Source organism: Atractosteus spatula, chromosome 2 (genome assembly GCF_055471065.1).
Source record: "Atractosteus spatula isolate fAtrSpa1 chromosome 2, fAtrSpa1.hap1, whole genome shotgun sequence".
In the NCBI taxonomy this organism is placed as follows: Eukaryota; Metazoa; Chordata; class Actinopteri; order Semionotiformes; family Lepisosteidae; genus Atractosteus; species Atractosteus spatula.
The window spans coordinates 49,200,215-49,223,957 of record NC_142707.1 but is presented as its reverse complement, the minus strand read 5'-3'; the positions used below and the strand labels follow the sequence as shown (position 1 = coordinate 49,223,957).

Below are 23,743 nucleotides of genomic sequence, written 5' to 3'. Positions count from 1 at the left end.
TGCCCCTTGTTCCAGTCTCCTTCCTGTCCCCCTTTAAAAGCCAGACGCAGTCGCCAATCGAGGCTCTGCATCTGATCTCCACATCGTGCGAGCCCGGGACCTGGATTCGTCTGGCTCCGTTACGCTTTTAGCTTCCTGCTCCTGTTCCTGTTCCCCCCGCTGGTCCCGACCCGGCACCTGTTTTTAATCCCTGGTATTGGATGGACTACCCGGCCGTGGACTTTTGCTTGTTTTTTGGATTCTCCCTTGGACTTATTCTTTGGATTGTTTGCCTCGGCCACCCCTCCCCGGATCACCAGCACTGCACGGACACGCCCCCGTTTTCATCCTCGTATTCCTGCATGACTTTTTCCCCAGTGTTTCCTCACTATTCCGGATTGTGTCGTCCGCACAGGGTCTGAACACCTAGTCTGTTACTCATCTCCCGCACCTGCACCCTGTTCCAGCCCCTTTTCAGTTCCCCCTTAAAAGCCAGACGCTGACACTGTTCCGGTCTCTGCTCTGGTTTCCGTACCTGGAAGTGTCTGATCCCGTTAAGGTTTTAGTTCCCGTTCCCGTTCCCGTTCCCGTGCTGGTTCCGACCCGGTTCCCGTTTTTAAATCTTGTTTGTCTTGGATGGACCGCCCAGTTTTGGACTTTTGCCTCTGTTTGGATTCTCACTCATCCCCGGATTGTGTCGTCTGCATAGGGTCCTGAAAGAACGCTTTCGTTACATGTCCACCAGTAAACACCGGACCAGTCCTAGGGTGTTGCACACATACCATGTGAACCAAGTCTGCCAATCACAGCTGGAGCCGTACCAGGATTTAATACAGACATGTGGTTTTCATCACAGGAAGTGACCCCAGAGACAGTGGGCTGGTCCACATGAGAGACAAAACAGCCTCACAGCTGAGTGCACAGGAAACCCGCAAAAACTCCACAACTTCATTAAAGAGAAAAGATGTCAGGTCGAGTACAAGGAATCAGAGAGAAAATGTACTGTAGGGAAACAAAACGGAATAGGAAAACACTGTATATGATAGGCAAGAAAGATAAATGAAAAGATGTTATAAAGGATAAAGAAAAAAAACAATAGTATTCTAAGTAGTTCTTATCATTAGTAATTAGACATAGTAATTATCAGTTTTAAGCCCAGTTCTCCCCCCAGCAGGATGACTTGGAGAGGTTGTGATGAAGTGTCATGGGATCAGGGGAGAGGGCTCACAAGTCACTGAGCGGATCTGCTCCCTCGTCAGAGCCCTGTGATCTCACCTGCGTCATTGACGGGGTTGCAGGTCGGGTTTATTAGGAGTGTTCAGTCTTGACGGCACTAGATTACCTTCCCACAGACTACCGCATGTCTCAGGGTGTGTGTGAAAGGGTAGGGGTTAGGTGTAGGGTCATTACCCCTATATCTGTCCCTGGGGCTCTGAGCTCCATCTCTGCAGCCTGTGTACCTGGGACTCCAGGATGAGGATGAGGTTCTGGTAAGTAACAAGACCCTGAACTGGCGCCTCTCTCTGCAACTCTCTCCTTGGGAAAACTGAGGGTTGGCTCCAATCAGAATGCAGAGAACATGGCCTCACTGCTCTGTCCCCAGCCCCAGTTCATTCTCCGACATACTCTCCAGACTGGAGCGTGTGCAGAGCGAACAGACCTCAGGACCTCGGAAACTCACAGAACGTACGAGTGCGTTAATCCGTGTGGCTGCAGAGTGCTGGCGGTGCTACCTGCCAGCGGTCGCGCAGTCGGATTAGACACCAGCCCTGTTAAGGGTCACACATTCAACACATCAATCAAGCGATCAATCACTCAGCTCCCTGTCACCACTACGATTGACTGATGCCCTGAGAGAGTGGCGTTCCCTTGGCTCAGCCCTGGACTCCCTGTCAAAGAGAACGCCCCTCAAAGGCACTGTCTCATGCTGTGTCTCCTCTCCCTCAGCTCCCCCGTCTCTGCGGCTCTCTGTGAACGAGACCCTGGTGGTGGACCCTGGGACCGACGTCACCATGTCGTGTGACGTGACCGGGGGCGAGCCCGTGCCGACTGTGCTGTGGTCCCGGTACCCGGCCCCCCTGCCTCCCTGGGCTCAGGCCCGGGGCAGCACCCTGAGCCTGCGCAGGGTCACACCCCGAGACGCCGGCTTCTACAGCTGCACTGCGGTCAACAACGTGGGCAACCCCGCCAAGAGGACGGTCAACCTCATCGTGAGAGGTGAGAGAGAGGACAGAGAGAAGCTCTCTGGATGTGAGCTTGAGAGAGGGGAACAGAGGGAGAGAGGACAGTGGGAGACAGGAGGCGATACCTTGGACTGACAACCAGTTCATCTGGGACTACTGACTTGGCAGTGATGGCACTGGAGAAGACACTGAGGGCTTTCTATGCCATTAGAAGGAGGCTCTTCAACATCAATCCCCCATAACAATCTGGGTGTGAATATTGAAAGTGTAACCCAACCCATTGCTCTTTATGGCAGTGAAGTGTGGGGTCAGACCAGGATGGAACTCAATGGGACAAACATAGAAGTCCTGCTTATAGAGTTCAGTAAAACCATTCTCTATGTTCAAAGAAAAACTCCTAACAAAATTTGTAGGGTTGAATTAGGCCAATTCCCATTGCTAATCAATTTACAGAAGAGAGTAATCAAATATTGGTTACACCTGAAAAACAGTGGCAAAAACACTTACCACCACAAAGCCCTGCTGAGCCCAGAGAAGAGCCCCCTCAGCCAGCTGGTCCTGAGGCTCACTGACACCAACCAGCTTCAGGACAGCACTGCTAGAGCAAGACGAATCAAAATCAACCAACTCACAATGCAAACCAAATAACACTACCTCACCCACTGGGACACACACAACACAACACAAACTGGAATGCTACAGGACCCAAAACAGACAACACACACTAGCTGAGTATTTGACCAGGGTAAGAGACAGCATAGTGAAGGAGACCCTGACAAAGCAGAAGCACAGTGACCATAGCCTGTTCATAAAAACTGAACACAGGCAGACCTGGCTGTCCAGAGAGGACAGACAGTGTTCCCACCGCCAGCTACTGCCAAAGAGACACTGTGAGAAATACTCTGGGATTAGACAAACATTCTTCCCTAAAATAATAAATCTATTCCCAGAATTCCCACACCTGCCAGAAACAGAAAAGCTTCCAATCCTAATGGGGGAAGAAAATTAATAGAGTTACAGCCCATTGTGTGACCTCCTGCCAAAGTCAGGAGAACAGACAGTGAGTCTGTCTTTCAACAATAATAATAATAATAATGATAATAATACAGTTTGTGGCCTCCTGTCACAGCCTGAGGATCAGATAGTGAACCTGTCTCTCAATAATAATAATACAGTGTGTGATCTCCTCTCTCAGCCTGAGGAACAGACAGTGAGCCTGTCTCCCAATAATAATAATACAGTGTGTGATCTCCTGTCCCAGCCTGAGGAACAGACAGTGAGCCTGTCTCTCAATAATAATAATACAGTGTGTGATCTCCTCTCTCAGCCTGAGGAACAGACAGTGAGCCTGTCTCCCAATAATAATAATACAGTGTGTGATCTCCTGTCTCAGCCTGAGGAACAGACAGTGAGCCTGTCTCTCAGTAATAATAATAATAATAATAATAATAATAATAATAATAATAATAATAATAATACAGTGTGTGATCTCCTGTCCCAGCCTGAGGAACAGACAGTGAGCCTGTCTCTTAATAATAATAATAATAATAATAATAATACAGTGTGTGAACTCCTGTCCCAGCCTGAGGAACAGACAGTGAACCTGTCTCTCAATAATGTTTTATGTTTTATGTGATGTATGTAATTGTCCAATAATGTGTTTGTACTGTAAATGTCTGTATATGCTGTGTTAATTGCATCTGCTTTGGCAACACTGTTATTCATTGGTCATTGGTAGAGAGTGAGGGAGAGGAGAGTGAGAGGATAGTGTGGAAGAGAGAAGTGAGTGAGGGAGAGAGGAGAGTGTGAGGGAGCGATAAATGGAAAGGGGACAGAAGAGCTGAGAGCCTAGAGAGTGAAAGATTGAAAGAGGAGGAAAATTAAGAACAGAGAAGGTGAGAGGGGTGGAGAAAGTGGAAGATGGAGAGAGATGGAGAGGTGGAAGATGTAGAGAGGTGGAGAGGTGGAAGATGGAGAGAGATGGAGAGGTGGAAGATGGAGAGAGATGGAAGATGGAGAGAGATGGAGAGGTGGAAGATGGAGAGAAATGGAGAGGTGGAAGATGGAGAGAAATGGAGAGATGGAAGATGTTGAGAGGTGGAGAGATGGAAGATGTAGAGAGGTGGAGAGATGGAAGATGGAGAGAGGTGGAGAGATGGAAGATGTAGAGAGGTGGAAGCTGGAGAGAGATGGAGAGGTGGAAGATGGAGAGAAATGGAGAGATGGAGAGGTGGAAGATGTAGAGAGGTGGAGAGATGGAAGATGGAGAGAGGTGGAAGCTGGAGAGAGATGGAGAGGTGGAGAGGTGGAAAATGTAGAGAGATGGAGAGGTGGACAGGTGGAAGATGTAGGGAGGTGGAGAGATGGAGAGGTTGAAGATGGAGAGGTGGAAGATGTAGAGAGGTGGAAGATGGAGAGAGATAGAGAGGTGGAAGATGGAGAGAGATGGAGAGGTGGAAGATGTGGAGAGAGATGGAGAGGTGGAAGATGTAGAGAGGTGGAGAGATGGAAGATGTAGAGAGGTGGAAGCTGGAGAGAGATGGAGAGGTGGAAGATGTAGAGAGATGGAGAGGTAGAGAGATGGAAGATGTAGAGAGGTGGAGAGATGGAAGATGTAGAGAGGTGGAAGCTGGAGAGAGAGAGGTGGAAGCTGGAGAGAGATGGAGAGATGGAAGATGGAGAGAAATGGAGAGGTAGCAGATGGAGAGAGATGGAAAGGTGGAAGATGTAGAGAGGTGGAAGCTGGAGAGAGATGGAGAGGTGGAAGATGTAGAGAGGTGGAAGATGTAGAGAGATGGAGAGGTGGAAGATGTGGAGAGAGATTGAGAGGTGGATGATGGAGAGAGGTGGAGAGGTGGAAGATGTAGAGAGAGATGGAGAGGTGGGAGATGTAGAGGTACAGAGGAAAGGAGAAGAAGAAGAATGGTGGAAAGCAGGGGAAGTGGCAGAAGGGCAGTAGAAGGAAGGAGAGATCCTGCGAATAAGCCCTTCATCTCTCCCCCAGTCTTAAGGAACATCACCTTCCAGATCACCCCAGACTCCAACAAGGACAGCGAGACTATCCAGATGGGTCGTGACCTCAAGCTGTCCTGCCACGTGGACGCGCAGCCACAGGACAAGGTCAGCTACTCCTGGTACAAGAACTCTGCCCCGGTCCAGCCCTCCGAGAGCCTGATTCTTCTGCGCAGTGACCCTGACATGGCTCCGGGCACCAGCAGCCTGGAGATCATCGACATGAAGTTCCGGGACCAAGCCACCTACAGCTGTGTGGCCAGGTTTCCTGGGAGCTCTGTGCCCGAGCTAAGAGTCGATGTCAACATCACCCAGAGCAGCGGTGAGCGAGCAGAGTGCAGATCCCACCCCTGTGTCCTCCCCTCCTCTCACACCCACCACCTCTCTTCTCCACTCCCTCTTCCTTCTCCTCCTTCTGTCCTGCTCCTGCAGCAGAGCTGTGCAGTATGTAAGCGGGATGATAAGTAAACGTCAAGTAGGTGTATAATCAGAACAATTTGACCTTGGTTATCTGGGGTCTCTGGTTTGGAACAATTATACATGAGCAGCTCTGGAAACTCCCTGACCAGGTTCTCAAGAACAGGTCTCGCCAGGGTTAGCAGACACACTGCCCTGAGCACCAATCACCTGAACTGTAACTGGACTGCTGCTCCTCCAGGAGAGCAGATCTCTGGAACAACTTTGTCGGACTGAGTTCTGGGGCCAGTGTAGACACCCTGTAGTCTAGGTATGTGTCTGTCCAAGCCCTGTCCTGAGTCGTGAATGTCAGTCTTGTCAGGATTGCAGATGTCAGTCCCAGTGGCTCAGTCTCGGACTGGGATTCCTCAGGTGGTTCTTTAATGGAAAAGTGAGCTCTGCTCTTGCTGAACAGCTGGACTTCACAAGTGGCGTTTGTGCAAATTGGGGGGAATCCTTCTAGCAGAACTGTCCCATTCAGCTTCAAGGAACTTGCAGGAGGAAAAAGATGCCAACTCGGTACAATCAATAATCCCCTGTGTCCTAGAGAGAGAAGCATCTGGTTTGACAGTGGACATAAGCCTCTCTGGACAGCCAGGTGTGGACTTGCTCAGGAACTTCTGACCCTCTTTCACCAGGATCAGGCATTTTGTACGTGTTTGTTTAAGGCCCAGCAGCTCTCTAGTTTGCCTGTTGTTGTTTTGTTTTCTCCCCAGTGGGTGAGGCAGTTGTGTTTGTGTTGTGATGTGGTTGACAAAATCGGCTCATGCTGTCTTTTTCAGTGACCCCCCCTGTGCTAACGGTGCCCCCTGGTGGTAGCGTGGTGACAGTGTCTGAGGGAAAAGGGGCGGAGCTGGTGTGCCTGGTGGATGGCAAGCCCCGCCCCCCAGTGCTGTGGTCGCGAGCTGATAAGGACCTGCCCATGCCCTCCGGGGAGAATCTGGTGGAGACCAAGGAAGGCCGCCTGAGACTGGACAACGTCACACGCAACATGAGCGGCTCCTACCGCTGCCAGACCGCGCAGTACAACGGGCTGAACATCAAAAGGCGTGAGGCACTGGTCCAGCTCAACGTGCAGTGTGAGTCTCCCCTCCTGCTCTCCCTCCTCTCTCCCCATCTACCGAACCCCCGCGGTCCGGCTCTGTGCGGTCAGCACTCAGGTGTGTCTGATAGTCGGACGGGGACACGCCTGGCGAGAGACAAGGCGATTCTAAGCTCAGCACAAGGGGGCTGTCAGTGTGGGATCAGTCAGTAGATTTTCAGGAGATCTGTGTGGACACCTGTGTCTCAGAGTGAAAGGGGCTATGAAGAACATTCTCTGTATGGGGTCTCTGGGCTCAACTTACCTGAGAACTGCTCTCGTGCTCTGTGTTTTTAATTTAGTTTGTTTTTGTTAATTTTACTGACAGAGAGGAAGAGATACTGTCTTTTATACAGCAGGCTTAAAATAAAATACCAACCCCTGCCCCCCGATCATAAACCCTCCCCCACTCTGTTTTGTCCCTGTCGTCCAGCAGGCCAGGTTTCTGCAGTGAGGCACTCCTCCCGCACATGCACACACCCCTACACCACAATCCCTGGTCATAGTCCCTGCATCCTACACCCCAGATCACTGCACCTACATTATTCACCCCAGGTCCCAGCTACACAGCAGATCAGTGCCTCTACATCAGCACCCCAGATCACAGACCCTATATACCACTCCCCATATTACACCCCCTGCATCCTACACCCCAGATCACAGACCCTATATACCACTCCCCATATTACACCCCCTGCATCCTACACCCCAGATCACAGACCCTATATACCACTCCCCATATTACACCCCCTGCATCCTACACCCCAGATCACAGACCCTATATACCACTCCCCATATTACACCCCCTGCATCCTACACCCCAGATCACAGACCCTATATACCACTCCCCATATTACACCCCCTGCATCCTACACCCCAGATCACAGACCCTATATACCACTCCCCATATTACACCCCCTGCATCCTACACCCCAGATCACAGACCCTATATACCACTCCCCATATTACACCCCCTGCATCCTACACCCCAGATCACAGACCCTATATACCACTCCCCATATTACACCCCCTGCATCCTACACCCCAGATCACAGACCCTATATACCACTCCCCATATTACACCCCCTGCATCCTACACCCCAGATCACAGACCCTATATACCACTCCCCATATTACACCCCCTGCATCCTACACCCCAGATCACAGACCCTATATACCACTCCCCATATTACACCCCCTGCATCCTACACCCCAAATCACAGACCCTATATACCACTCCCCATATTACACCCCCTGCATCCTACATCCCAGATCATAACACCTACTGTACGTTATTCACCCCAAGTCACAGCTACACACCAGATCACTGCCTCTTCATCAGCACCACAGATTACAGACCCTGTATCATCATTTAGTCGAGTCTGACTCTTCGTGACCTCATGGACTTTAGCATGCCAGGCCTGTCTGTCAACAACTGCTTCTGTGAGCTCTTGCAAATTCATATTCATTACTTCAGTAACACTATCTATCCATCTTAACCTCTGCCGCCCTCTTCTTCTTTTCCCTTCAGTCTTTCCCAACATCAGAGTCTTCTCCAGTGAATCCTGTCTTCGCATTATATGGCCAAAGTATTTGAGTTTTAGTTTTGCTATCAATCCTTCCAATGAACAATCTGTGTTTATTTCCTTGAGTATTGACTGATTTGATCTTCGTGCAGTCCATGGAACTCTCAGCAATTTTCTCCAACACCACAGTTCAAGAGCATCGATTTTCTGAGGCACAGCCTTACCTATAGTCCAACTCTCACATCCATATGTTACTACAGGGAAGACCATAGCTTTCACTATATACTGTAGATCTTTGTTGACAAGGTAATATCTTTGCACTTTAATATCTTATTCAGATTTGCCATAGCTTTCCTCCCAAGAAACAAGCGGTTTTTGATTTCATGGCTACAATCACCATCTGCTGAGATCTTTGAGCCCAAGAAAATAAAATCTGTCTCTACCTCCACTTCTTCTCCATCTGTTTGCAAAGGATTAATATGGCCCGTTGACATAATCTTTGTTTTTTTATGTTAAGCAGCCGGCCAGCTTTTGCACTTTCTTCTTTTACCTTCATCAACAGACTCTTCAACTCCTCCTCACTTTCGGCCATCAGAGTGGTATCATCCGCATATCTCAGATTGTTAATATTTCTCCCAGCAATTTGGATTCCAGCATCTGATTAATCTAACCCGGCAATTCGCATGATGTATTCAGAGTATAAATTAAACAAATAGGGTGAAAAACCCTATGGACAAAAGCAACCAGACCCTGTACAGCACTCCCCATATTACACCCCTTCATCCTACAACTCAGATCATAGCCTGCTGCAACCAGATCACAGTCCCTGCATCCTAACATCCCAGATCATGGCTCTTACATTCCCACCTCCTACAACCCAGATCACAGTAGCTGCGTCCTACACCACAGGTCACAGTTCCTACATCCTAAACCTCAGATTACAGCCTCAACATCCTACATGCAAAATCTCAGCTCCTACATCCTTTACTCCATATCACAGACTCTACATCTTTTACCCCAAATCAAAGCTACATGCTATGCCTCCGGTTACAGCTGCTACATCCTATGCCCCAGATCAGAGCCCTTATATTCTACTGTACCTCCAGCTTACACCCCCTACCATCTTACCCACTAGCTCTTATGTCCTACACCCAAGATTTCAGCATCGACATTCTACTCCCAAGATCAAACAAGCTACATCCCACACCCCTGATCAGAGCCCATATATCCTACAGCCCAAATCACAGCCCCAACATCCCTACATCTTACACACATCAGATCACATATATCCTATAACCCCATCACAGTTCATACAGTACATTCTATACCAAAGATCACGACTCCTATATTGTACAAGCCACATCACAGACCTCCTACACTGCAGAGCACAGATCCCACAACCTACAAGCCAGATCACAGACCTCCTACACTGCAGACCGCAGATCCCACAACCTACAAGCCAGATCACAGACCTCCTACACTGCAGACCGCAGATCCCACACCCTACAACCCAGATCACAGACCTCCTACACTGCATACCACAAATCCCATATTCTACACCCCAGATCACCTCTCTTATGTACTACACTCCAAATCACAGACTCTATAGCCTACACTATGGATCATAGCTCCTACACCCTACACCCCAAATCACAGCCCCATCATTCTACACCCCAAATCACATTGCTTACATCCTACACCAGAGATCCCAGCTCCTCTGTCGTACACTCCAGAAACACAGCCCCTACCTCCCGTACACAGTGATCAGGACTCGGAGCTTAGTGACCACTGCCCTTCCATTCCCACTGACTGGCTGCTGTGCTCTTGCTTGCAGTCCCCCCTATTGTGGACCCCGTGTTCCAGGACGTCCGCTCCAAGCTGTTCCAGCGCCTGCCCCTGCGCTGCTCAGTGGTGAAGGCCAACCCTGCACGTATCGAGCAGGCCACCTGGCTGCTGAACGGGCGCCGCCTGCCGGGAGGGGCCGTTCTTCCCGAGGCCTCGGAGTACGTCATCGGCACCCTGAGCACCGGCAACAACGGCACCTACGAGTGCCGCATCAGCAACAGCGCGGGCAGCACGTCCTGTGTCTTCAGTGTGTCAGGTCAGTGGGGTCCTGCTTGTCTGTCTGTCTTTCAACATTGCAGGCAGCACGACTGTGTCTTCAGTGTGTCAGTTCAGTGGGGTCCTGCTTGTCTGTCTGTCTGCCTGTCAACATTGCAGGCAGCAGGTCCTGTGTCTTCAGTGTGTCAGGTCAGTGGGGTCCTGCTTGTCTGTCTGTCTTTCAACATTGCAGGCAGCACGACTGTGTCTTCAGTGTGTCAGGTCAGTGGGGTCCTGCTTGTCTGTCTGTCTGCCTGTCAACATTGCAGGCAGCAGGTCCTGTGTCTTCAGTGTGTCAGGTCAATGGGGTCCTGCTTGTCTGTCTGTCTGCCTGTCAACATTGCAGGCAGCAGGTCCTGTGTCTTCAGTGTGTCAGGTCAGTGGGGACCTGCTTGTCTGTCTGTCTGCCTGTCAACATTGCAGGCAGCATGTCCTGTGTCCTCAGTGTGTCAGGTCAGTGGGGTCCTGCTTGTCTGTCTGTCTGTCAACATTGCAGGCAGCATGTCCTGTGTCCTCAGTGTGTCAGGTCAGTGGGGTCCTGCTTGTCTGTCTGTCTGCCTGTCAACATTGCAGGCAGCACGTCCTGTGTCTTCAGTGTGTCAGGTCAGTGGGGTCCTGCTTGTCTGTCTGTCTTTCAGCATTGCAGACAACACGTTCCTGTGTCTTCAGTGTGTCAGGTCAGTGGGGTCCTGCTTGTCTGTCTGTCTTTCAGCATTGCAGGCAACACGTTCCTGTGTCTTCAGTGTGTCAGGTCAGTGGGGTCCTGCTTGTCTGTCTGTCTGCCTGTCAACATTGCAGGCAGCATGTCCTGTGTCTTCAGTGTGTCAGGTCAGTGGGGTCCTGCTTGTCTGTCTGTCTGCCTGTCAACATTGCAGGCAGCATGTCCTGTGTCTTCAGTGTGTCAGGTCAGTGGGGTCCTGCTTGTCTGTCTGTCTGCCTGTCAACATTGCAGGCAGCATGTCCTGTGTCTTCAGTGTGTCAGGTCAGTGGGGTCCTGCTTGTCTGTCTGTCTGCCTGTCAACATTGCAGGCAGCATGTCCTGTGTCTTCAGTGTGTCAGGTCAGTGGGGTCCTGCTTGTCTGTCTGTCTGCCTGTCAACATTGCAGGCAGCATATCCTGTGTCTTCAGTGTGTCAGGTCAGTGGGGTCCTGCTTGTCTGTCTGTCTGCCTGTCAACATTGCAGGCAGCACGTCCTGTGTCTTCAGTGTGTCAGGTCAGTGGGGACCTGCTTGTCTGTCTGTCTGCCTGTCAACATTGCAGGCAACACGTCCTGTGTCTTCAGTGTGTCAGGTCAGTGGGGACCTGCTTGTCTGTCTGTCTGCCTGTCAACATTGCAGGCAGCATGTCCTGTGTCTTCAGTGTGTCAGGTCAGTGGGGTCCTGCTTGTCTGTCTGTCTTTCAGCATTGCAGGCAGCATGTCCTGTGTCTTCAGTGTGTCAGGTCAGTGGGGTCCTGCTTGTCTGTCTGTCTGCCTGTCAACATTGCAGGCAGCATGTCCTGTGTCTTCAGTGTGTCAGGTCAGTGGGGTCCTGCTTGTCTGTCTGTCTGCCTGTCAACATTGCAGGCAGCATGTCCTGTGTCCTCAGTGTGTCAGGTCAGTGGGGTCCTGCTTGTCTGTCTGTCTGCCTGTCAACATTGCAGGCAGCACGTCCTGTGTCTTCAGTGTGTCAGGTCAGTGGGGTCCTGCTTGTCTGTCTGTCTGCCTGTCAACATTGTAGGCAGCATGTCCTGTGTCTTCAGTGTGTCAGGTCAGTGGGGTCCTGCTTGTCTGTCTGTCTGCCTGTCAACATTGCAGGCAACACGTCCTGTGTCTTCAGTGTGTCAGGTCAGTGGGGTCCTGCTTGTCTGTCTGTCTGCATGCTTGTGTGTCTGTCTGTGTACCTATCTGTGAGTGTCTTTGTCTGTCTATCAGGGTGTGAGACAGCACACAGTATCTGCATTCCCACAGCACAGGGTACGATCGCTCTGGCCCACTCAGGCCAGCAGGGCTTTGGGGGCTGTGTGCCAGCCAGCAGGGCTTGCTGGGACAATGATCTGGTGACAAGGCCAGCCAGGAGCCTGCACAGTCTGACCCGCACTCCTGACTCCTAGAGGATGTGTTCCTCCTGTGGGTATTTCAGTCTTCCTGCTCGCAGAGCTAATCTATATTCCTGCACTGACCTCTGGGAATCAGTGCGGTGCATTTGATGCAATGTTTAACTTCCAGACAGCAGACAGAAACACTCTTCGCACATAGCTCAGACTGTGAAGAGGAAGTGCCCCTCTCTTTCCAGATCTGTTGTCTCACCAGCTGGAAGAGCCTGACACATCTTGACCGCTGATCCACCATGGGCTACTGCAGGGTTCAGGCCAGTTTCACCAGCAGGGGGAGTGCTAGGTCTCTGACACTGTGCCCAGATTCTTAGTTCCAGGGCCCACAGTGTCTGGGCCCAGGTAAGGGTTAAGAGTAGTTTATATTTGGGGCTAGTGTGAGTCTTTGGCATGTTTGCGGGACAGTGCTGAAGAGGATGATGGGAGTGTACCCCCACAGACCTCACGGAGCTGCTCTCTCTCTGTCTCCTCAGCCAGGGCTTACAGCCCCGAGTTCTACTACGACACCCCAACCCCCATCTACACCCTGAGAACCAGCCGCAACTACACCTACGACTTGCAGTGGACGCAGAAGGAGCCCAGCGCCGTGGACAAGATAATCGGCTACTGGATCAGCGTGACCCAGGTGAGTGAGGACAGGCCGGCCCCCACTGGGCAAGAGGAAGTTATCGCTGGTGGGTTCTCGCCCTGACTCACTGGATGAAGCACTTGCTGACAAAGGCAGGCTGGAAGTACAAGGCAGTCACAGGAACTCTCTGCATCGAGAGGACCTCCTCTGGTGAGCCTGTTCCAGGGCGCCTCCAGTTGCAGGTGTAGCGAGCATAGCCCTTCAGGGAAGAGACCCCAGGGCAGCCCCAGGACATACTGGAGGGATTACATCTCTCTGTAGGCCTGAGAGCACTGAGGAGCCGGAGGCTACCTGCCGGGTCTGCCCTGCTCAGGCTGTTACCAGGAGGAAGCAGTTGGGAAATGAGATGAGAGGAGACTACGTGCCTTGCCTGACTGGTTCTGAGCTGCAGGAGGTCACACAGGAAAGGATCTGGGTGTTCATGTACAGCGATCTGGGAGTTTATGTGCAGGAGTTTGGGCGATTTTGTATGACGATCTGAGTGTTTATATATAGAGATCTGGGTGTTATGTAGAGGGACCTGTGTGTTTGGGGCTGTTTCACAAAGTGAGATTGCTCAGCTGGATAAAAGGGTGGATCAGAGTAAATTGATACAAGTCTGGATTTTAGGTTTCACAAAGCAAGATTGAATTGCATCTGGTTAAGGAACTAGAGCAACACATGCTCTCTTCCTAATCTGCTCTGTGCAGGTTAGTTTATACTTAGGCTGAATTTGCAAAGAGCCCGACTCATTGATCAATCAGTTCCCTGCAAATAAATTAATGTTTAGGGATCTACTTGACGTCAGAGCTTTATGGAGAGAGTGGAAGTTTAGAGATCACCAAAACCCTTTGTAGTTTCCTGATTTATTTTTACTTGAAAGATACCATTTCATTACCTTACATTCACGATCTGTTAAGCCCATATATGGTTAATACAGCTCATCGTACTGTAGCTCAACGTTAAGAGAAACTCAAACTCTGTGCAAAGGGTTGAGATTCCTTCTGACGAGTGCAGTCTTTTACTGTGCTGGCGATTAAGAGTGCTTCAGTAAAGCGACTGTGTGCATGTTTGCACTAAAACAGTTGTATGTGTATTCATAACATTTCCTAACCATACATTAGTGAATACCATCAAACAGGGGTTCCCTGAAATACCTGGTAATATTCTCATATATAATTCTATCCACTGTTCTCTGTAGCTATGCACCATGATTTAACTATTTCTTGCAGCCTTTCCTAATATAATAGGTGCTCTGGACTTCACAGCCATCACCATTAAAGTCCCCTAAGGGCCAAACGAGACTGATTTTCTTAACAGAAAATCAATTCATACCATCACTGTACAGGTGAAAAATAAAATTCTAGCCTATGAATTATGAACATTGATTGCAGAAAAGAAAAAAAACTCTCAATCACTTCCATCAAAAGAAGTTTTTAAACGTGCGTGCCTACAATGGGTCTTACCGAGACTTACAGTACGAGTTCATAAAGTACAGTTTCCACCATCAAATTGTTTCCTTTGTTATCAAATGATCTGTGACACAAGGTGTCACATCAGCATCATGTACAGTACGTGTACACAACTCTAGTGTCCCCAGACAGGACATGTGACATCAGTGCCATCTGTGCTGTGCGGTGCTGCACAGCACTGCCCCCTTCAGGAAGGAGAGAGCTCCTGCCCTCCACCTGTGCACTGTGATGAGGTTCCTCTCACTACACTGATCAACAGGGTGCAGAGCTGAGAGAGACGTCACGGCTCAACACCATTCTAGTGAGACAGAGACAATATCCAGTGAAGGAAAACTGAACATTCTTTACTGAGATGATTCCTCCTCCTCCAGTCTTACTCTGCTCATGCTTCTTCTTGTGGTCTAAAATTGGGGACCATGTTCTTCCACAGGATTGCACTGCACGGTGTTGTGCAGCAGTTCTAAAGAAGACCCACAGAGCACGGTGAGGGATGTTCTTGTATTCTGTCTTGACCTGTTGTCAGATCCACTGGCTGTGGTCCAGCTGCTGTAAATACATAAATTACTACTGAATAAAACAATATTGTACAACTACACAATGGCTTAAAGAGGAACCCTATTCAATGCCATAATAATGGAGGTTAACTAATAGCAATACATCTTTTCTCACACAATTTTTATCGTTTTGTCTCATATTGAAATATAGATATATTGGATTCCATACCTTCCACATTCAATTTTTCTGTGAATCTTTGCCAGGCATCTTCTCTGCCTTTTGCAGTGGCTAAGATACAGCTCCTTGCTATTACAGCAGATTTGATCTCCTCACAGTTTTCCTGAAGGAGCCATAATTCATGGTCACCAGATTAAGACACATTCTTTCACTGTGGTTTTGCCGGGGCAGATGTAGGCTGTGATGGTTGACCCTCCTGTCTACTTAAGTTCAGCTTTGCTGCGCAGTGAGTCAGATTGTTTAAACCTGACTCGCTTTACTTGCACAACTGAAAACAGAGTTTGCTTTTGTGAAACTGGAGCAAGCCTGAAGTCAGTTATCTGGTTAATTCAATCCAGCTAACTCTTGAAGAAAATCTTGAATTAGTTAAACTTGCTTTATTAAACAGCAGGGATCTGGGTGTTTATGTACAGGGACCTGGATGTTTATTTGCAAGGATCTGTATATTTACTGTATATAGAGGTGATCTATGTGTTTATGTGCAGAAATCTGGGTGTTTACATGCAGGGATCTGGGTGTTTACATGTATGTGCAGGGATCTGGGTGTTTATGTGTAGGGATCTATGTGTTTATGTGCAGGGATCTGGGTGTTTATTTGTAGGGATCTGGGTGTACATTTGCAGGGATCTGGGTCTTTATCTCTGGGGATCTGGCTCTTTATGTATGGGGATCTGGGTGCTTACGTAGATGCCTCCATGTCCTCATCATGTCAGCGTGGGGAAGCAACAGAAAATCAGAATACTGAGAATCGGAGTCCCAGGCAGCTGAGCTTGAGCTCTGCCACGCACCTGGTCATCGAGAAGACGAGGAAGAAGAGGAGTCGGGGTCTCGAAGCTGGCTGGTCTGAAGTGAGGAAGAGCAGAAGGGGGGCTAGGGGAGAGTGGGCAGAGATGGGGCGCCACACTCCTGTCTTGTGCTTCGGGGTTTCCCCTGTCTGTGGGCGGCTGATGGCCACTCTGGGACAGGAGAGGGAGCTCTGGGTCGGACACTCCTGACTTGTCCAGCTCGCAGACCAGAAGGAGCTCTGCAGTAGCCGACAGGCAGAGCCGGGCGCTGGAATGGGCTCAGGGATCTCTGTAGGAGAGATGGGGGTCAGGACAGGGGTGTCTGCAGAGCAGAGGCTGGAAGCAGAGGGCAGGGATCCAAGCAGGTTTGATAGCACTGAGGAGCTGCTGTGCTCATTGGAAGAGAAACTGACGGTGTGTCTGGAGAGCTGGGATAGGAATGAGGGAGAAGCAAGGGTGGGCTTTTGGCGAATAGGGAGGGGGTGCATGCTCGAACCCAGGTGCCAGCTGGATCGGGGTCACACCTGTAGCTCAAGACCATGTGGTGAATCCCTTACCTGTTGGGAAGTCTCAGAGAGCTGAAGCAGGTTCTCAAATACAGTCGGTACGGATGGAGTTAATATCACTCTCTGACTTGTTCTGGACATTTTATTTTTAACCCAGGAGTAAATAGCTTATAATCGGAATATTTGAATCTTCATATATATACTGTATATGCTGTATAATGGTGGTAGTCTCCAAGCAGTAATCTCATTTCAGCAGCCATGGTGTGTTGAACTTTACATTAATGCAGGGAAACTGCAATACTTTCTGTGGAGGAAGAAGTTCAATCAAAAAAACCCACAATGATCTGATGTGAAAATGTGCTGGCGTGTGGGTATGAGTCAGTGAGTCTGCAGAGAAATTTAACCTTTCACCTGGGGGCGTGTCCTCAACCAGGGGGTGGTGGTACCGGGGGGCGTGTCTTTACATGGGGGCGTGGTTACATCTGCGGCATGACCTCACATGGACATGCTCTGTGGTTAATGACCTGCCTCTGGAAGGGCAGAAACACATGAACATGTATTTCAGCACACTACAGCACACCCCACCTATGCACGAAAAAAATTTAGATAGACCAAAATGCATGTTTAAAAGGATTCATTTCTATTTAAATATATTCTAGGCACACACTGATGACTATACAGTATCTGTGTTTATCAGCATGTGTCTGAAATATATTTAAAATAAGTGAGTACATTTTTAGTGCATCTAAATATGTTTGCAGCCTAATCGAAATCTGCAAAACACCTCTAAAATGTACTTTAAAAATCGCATTATATTTGTTTTTAAGCAGACTATCTCATTAACTGTTAACCACTGGGCAGTAAATGAATTGATTTCTACAGCAGTGGCAATCATTATGGACACAGATGACAAAGTGGGAACATAATGAAGATTCTATCAAACATATCAAGAAAATAAAAACGGGTACAGTACATTGAGTTGAACAGTCCAGCCAGTGAGCACATTGCTTTATATTGTCAAAAATACTTGACTTCATGCCACCACTATTTTTGGCAATGATGGACTGGGAGTTGCTGTTCCAAATATCTGAAAAACAGATCTTACTGTATTGTGAATGTCACACTGCTCTCCAGTCTGAGATCCAGCCCCACACTGGTACTGATCCATGTCTCACTGTACCTGTGTGCTCTGAGTGTCACACTGCTCTCCAGTCTGAGATCCAGCCCCACACTGGTACTGATCCATGTCTCACTGTAACTGTGTGCTCTGAGTGTCTCACTCCTCTCCAGTCTGAAATACAGTGTGTGAGAATCTTAATGAAAAGGGTCTATTAGTCTCTGCTGGTTTGTGGCCTGACTAATGTTCTTATTTCCTAGGTTCTTGTGTACAAGTATACTGTACATGCTGTATGAGTGTAAATGAAATACTCTCGGAATCTATCTTTGAATACTCTTCAGCAAGATGCTGTGCAGTCAGGTACATACTCTGAGGTGCAACAGAGCCATTTCACAGGATTTTCCTTCTAGTTCCAGCTTTTTCAGGCTGCTAGAGTTTGGGGTTCGGCCACACCCCACTTCCGCGGGGACGCCCGTCAGCCCCTCTCCCTGCGTCTGGTTGTCGTGGCTCTGCGTTTCCCTCCCGAGCAGCTATAAATAGCGGTGTTGCACGTGATTTCATCCACAGCTCTCACGGTGCACACCCGGCGCCAGCGCGGCCCAGTCCAGCCCGGCCCGGCTGCGTGAGGCCGCGACGGGCCCTAGCCGACAGGAGAGAGAAATAAATGTGTCCGATGATAATTTGAGCCGGGGGAATAGTTGGGCTGTGAGGGGCTGACAGCTGATCGATCGCAGCTTGTACTGAATTAACAAGCTACTTTCAGCGACCCTGCACTTAATGCAGCTGCGCGCTCCCTCAATTAATCACCCGCAAGAGCTCGCTGGCTTTCTCCAGGCTAACTGCTCTTATTACTGTTGTTACTGGTATTTATGAAATTACTGGACACAGCTGCTCCGGGAGGGAGACCCAGCTACACTGCAGCGCTGTGTGAGTGCGTGTGATTGTGTATGACCGCGTGTGTGTAAGTGAGTGGATTTAAGAGTGTGAGTGTGTGTGAGGCTACTGTATGTGTCTGTGTGTGAGCGTATGTGTGAGTGTGAGAGGGAGTGTATTTATGAGAGTGTGTGATCGTGTGTGTGTATGTGTGTGTGTAAGTGTATTTAGGAGTGTGAGTTTGTGTGAGGCTATTTGTGTGTGAGTGTGTGTGTGTGAGTGTATTTAAGAGTGTGAGTGCATGTGAGGCTGTGTCTGTGTGTGAGCGTATGTGTGAGTGGGAGAGGGAGTGTATTTATGTGTGTGTGTGATCATGTGTGTGAGTGTATTTAGGAGTGTGAGTTTGTGTGAGGCTATTTGTGTGTGAGTGTATATGTGAGTGTGAGAGGGAGTGTATGAGTGTGTGTGATCGTGTGTGTGTGTGAGTGGATTTAAGAGTGTAAGTGTGTGTGAGGCTATGTGTCAGTGTGTGAGCATATGTGTGAATGTGAGAGGGAGTGTATTTATAAGTGTGTGTGATCATGTATGTGAGTGTTTAAGAGTGTGAGTGTGTGTGGGTGTCTGTATGTGAGCGTATGTGTGAGTGTGAGAGGAAGTGTATTTACAGTATGAGTGTGTGTGATCATGTGTGTGTGTATGTGTGAGTGTGAGAGGGAGTGTATTTATGAGTGTGTGTGATCGTGTATGTGTGAGTAGGTATATGAGTGAGTATATTTATAAGTGTGAGTGTGTGAAAGACTGTGTGTCTGTGTGTGATGAGCAGGGTATGTGAATGTGCGAGTGTGTGTGTTTGTTGGTGGGTTAGCGTATGTCTAAGTGTGTGTGAACAGCAGAGTAGGAGATAGAGGGGCTGTCACAGGGGGACACAGAGGAAGGGAGAGAGTGTGTTGCCAAGTGCTGAGACGTGTTCAGGCTCTGATTGTCTTCGTTAAGGCAGCCCTCCAAATGAAACTCAGCTTGGCGTCAATAAGCTTGCTTGCTGTTTCACTGCTCTGGAAATATTACTGCCACAAGCAAGGTGCAAATTCTGAGCCTGATGTGTTTGCAGTCCTACGGAAATTTACCTTTTTTTTTGAAAGGCTTCGTAACACATTCCGAAAGCGTTGTACATGCCGCCCGCCAATTCTCCAAAATTGCGTTCAGCCGTGTGTAACCCCTACGAAACACATCGCTACCAATTGAACTCTCTGGTTCATGAACTCCGTTGATCAGCCTTAGAAATGCACGGGGCTGTCAATTCAAGAAATATCTCGCTTGTCCTGCTGCCGTTCATCAGATACAGCCATCAGAACGCGGAGCAGGCTGAACGGATCAGCGCGCAGATTGTCACGCACCTGGGAGCTGGAGTCACTGCGTTCACGCTGCCGTATAAGCTACTCCCTGCCTCGCTCTGGGGAGCGTGGAGTCGGCTGTGGTAGAGCTTGGAGTTCAGGCTCCGGATGGGGCTAGTACTGAAAGGAAGATGTCACAAAGAGTGCTCTGCTTCTCTGATGTCCCCTTGTCAAAGGAAAAAGATAACAGCATTAGTGTTCTGGAAAAGAGTTGAAGAAGTCTGAACCAGGGGAAAGGGGGAATTTCAGAGGGAATCCTGTTGGGGTGACATCGTTACGAGGACATCTGTAGGGGAACAGGAGGTGGGCGGAAAATGTAGTCTTGGAGCAAATGCCTGTGGAGAGACGAAAATGCTGGCTAGATAAGAGAAGAGTGCAAGGGGAATTGTGAGGAGATCAGGAGAAAGATTTAGTAGAAGGCATTATCGGTCACAGCAGAGACAGAGTGGAGCTGTTCAAGTGGGGAGCTGTGTCAGCGTGCGTTGGCTGCAAAGGAAGGAGTAAAGGTTGACTCCTCAGTGAAAAATAGCATCATATGAGGAGGCAATGGAAAGGAAAAAATACAATAACTCTCTGCCTGTAGAGGATCAAACTGAGAAACTGCTCAGCTCAGGATACAGGACGATACAGTACGAACCCTGACACACTGAGACACACAGCGCAGTGCTCAGTACAGCTCTAACACTGCAGGATACAGTACGAACCCTGACACACTGAGACACACAGCACAGTGCTCAGTACAGCTCTAACACTGCAGGATACAGTATGAACCCTGACACACTGAGACACACAGCGCAGTGCTCAGTACAGCTCTAACACTGCAGGATACAGTACGAACCCTGACACACTGAGACACACAGCCCAGTGCTCAGTACAGCTCTAACACTGCAGGATACAGTAGGAACCCTGATACACTGAGACACACAGCGCAGTGCTCAGTACAGCTCTAACACTGCAGGATACAGTACGAACCCTGACACACTGAGACACACAGCACAGTGCTCCGTACAGCTCTAACACTGCAGGATACAGTACGAACCCTGACACACTGAGACACACAGCCCAGTGCTCAGTACAGCTCTAACACTGCAGGATACAGTACGAACCCTGACACACAGCACAGTGCTCAGTACAGCTCTAACACTGCAGGATACAGTACGAACCCTGACACACTGAGACACACAGCGCAGTGCTCAGTACAGCTCTAACACTGCAGGATACAGTACGAACCCTGACACACTGAGACACACAGCGCAGTGCTCAGTACAGCTCTAACACTGCAGGATACAGTACGAACCCTGACACACTGAGACACACAGCGCAGTGCTCAGTACAGCTCTAACACTGCAGGATACAGTACGAACCCTGACACACTGAGACACACAGCGCAGTGCTCAGTACAGCTCTAACACTGCAGGATACAGTAGGAACCCTGACACACTGAGACACACAGCGCAGTGCTCAGTACAGCTCTAACACTGCAGGATACAGTAGGAACCCTGACACACTGAGACACACAGCGCAGTGCTCAGTACAGCTCTAACACTGCAGGATACAGTAGGAACCCTGACACACTGAGACACACAGCGCAGTGCTCAGTACAGCTCTAACACTGCAGGATACAGTACGAACCCTGACACACTGAGACACACAGCGCAGTGCTCAGTACAGCTCTAACACTGCAGGATACAGTACGAACCCTGACACACTGAGACACACAGCGCAGTGCTCAGTACAGCTCTAACACTGCAGGATACAGTATGAACCCTGACACACTGAGACACACAGCGCAGTGCTCAGTACAGCTCTAACACTGCGGGATACAGTATGAACCCTGACACACTGAGACACACAGCACAGTGCTCAGTACAGCTCTAACACTGCGGGATACAGTACGAACCCTGACACACTGAGACACACAGCACAGTGCTCAGTACAGCTCTAACACTGCAGGATACAGTACGAACCCTGACACACTGAGACACACAGCACAGTGCTCAGTACAGCTCTAACACTGCGGGATACAGTACGAACCCTGACACACTGAGACACACAGCACAGTGCTCAGTCCAGCTCTAACACTGCAGGATACAGTACGAACCCTGACACACTGAGACACACAGCACAGTGCTCAGTACAGCTCTAACACTGCAGGATACAGTATGAACCCTGACACACTGAGACACACAGCACAGTGCTCAGTACAGCTCTAACACTGCAGGATACAGTACGAACCCTGACACACTGAGACACACAGCACAGTGCTCAGTACAGCTCTAACACTGCAGGATACAGTACGAACCCTGACACACTGAGACACACAGCGCAGTGCTCAGTACAGCTCTAACACTGCAGGATATAGTACGAACCCTGACACACTGAGACACACAGCACAGTGCTCAGTACAGCTCTAACACTGCAGGATACAGTATGAACCCTGACACACTGAGACACACAGCACAGTGCTCAGTACAGCTCTAACACTGCAGGATACAGTATGAACCCTGACACACTGAGACACACAGCACAGTGCTCAGTACAGCTCTAACACTGCAGGATACAGTATGAACCGTGGCAGGTGTTGAAGGGACACATTCTGAAATCCAGCACACAGAAGCAGCGATGTGCTTGCAGGACTGCAGAGCAGTGTGCTGCTGCCTTCTGCTGTGGGCTCAGATGCTCTGAGCCCCGGTTCCTCTCGGAGTGCCTGCTTATTAGCAGGAATGAACAGGATGAAATAAACAGCACACCTGAAATCAAACAGCAAGCAGGAGATTTCTAAATCAGCCTGACCCCATGACCCTGTGGAGCCCTGCTCACGCTGAAGGAAGTGGACTTCATGCAGCACGGGCCTCTCCTGTATTCAGATAGCTCATTAGGAAACCTGTTTGCTGTGGATGTCTCTTTACCCCAGACCACTGTGGGAACACTGAGCTGAAAACATGCCTCCAGAACCTAATTTTAAAGATATGAATGCGTGTGCACAAGACCGCTGATTCCTTGACACAGTACAGGAGACTACACAGCTGGGGATGGTAATATGTAAATTTAAATGTGTGAAGTGCAGATTTGCACATTTTTACAAAGCCGAAACCTCAGGGATTCTCTGTGTGAAATTGTGCTCCCACGTCTTTGCTTGCTGCGCGGCGCGCTACACTGTGCGTCTGAGAACTGTGTCGGTGCGCTCCGGAGCTCTCCCTGAGCTCGGCGTTCTCCCGGACAGCAGAGGGCAGCTCCCTGGAGTCTGCGGCTGCCTGGACCGGAGACAGTCGCCCCCTTACCTCCAGCCTGGCTCTCCAGATAGCATCTGTAATGGGAAACGGTGGCAGACACAGCCAGGGAGAGAGAGAGGAGGGAGGGATGGGGGTCTATATATAGCAGGCATTGCAAGGTCTCTCTAGACACAGGGCACTTTAATACAGGCACATTCCTTCCTTTTCCCTCACCTGCTGAAATCGGAGAGCCAGCGAGAATTGAGAAGCGCAGCGCTGAAGGGGCGAGAGACAGTGAAGGAGATAAGCAGCAGACCGATACAGCCAGGAAACCTACACTCAGGTGTAACAGCTAGAGCCTGCTCTGATGCTGAGCTGCTGTGAGGATGTCCTAAGCATGGCCTACTGTACACTTGTGTTGAAATAATGGTCTGTTAAGACCATCCATCACACAAACCTTCAGTCAGCATGGGTACGATCTTCACTTTCTAAAGACAATTAAATCCTCACTGACAGGACAGCTAAGGACGACCTAGATAGCAGGTGATGTCCTATAAAGCACACTATCATAAATCAAGTGACCTCATTTGTTCTAACAAAATACAAGCTGAAATCTGAAC

General features: G+C 49.4%; 1 protein-coding gene across 3 annotated transcripts in view; it reads left to right on the top strand.

Annotated features, from left to right (window-relative positions):
* The window catches only part of mdga1 (MAM domain containing glycosylphosphatidylinositol anchor 1), a 173,401-nt gene that overhangs the window by 100,693 nt on the left and 48,965 nt on the right, over nucleotides 1-23,743 (top strand). For all 3 annotated transcript variants that reach the window (XM_088908737.1, XM_088908736.1, XM_088908735.1), the window contains exons 7-11: nucleotides 1,927-2,196; nucleotides 5,167-5,496; nucleotides 6,413-6,709; nucleotides 10,072-10,338; nucleotides 12,902-13,053. In XM_088908737.1, the coding sequence (XP_088764863.1) occupies nucleotides 1,927-2,196; nucleotides 5,167-5,496; nucleotides 6,413-6,709; nucleotides 10,072-10,338; nucleotides 12,902-13,053 (1,316 nt within the window). The remainder of the gene's footprint in view (nucleotides 1-1,926; nucleotides 2,197-5,166; nucleotides 5,497-6,412; nucleotides 6,710-10,071; nucleotides 10,339-12,901; nucleotides 13,054-23,743) is intronic.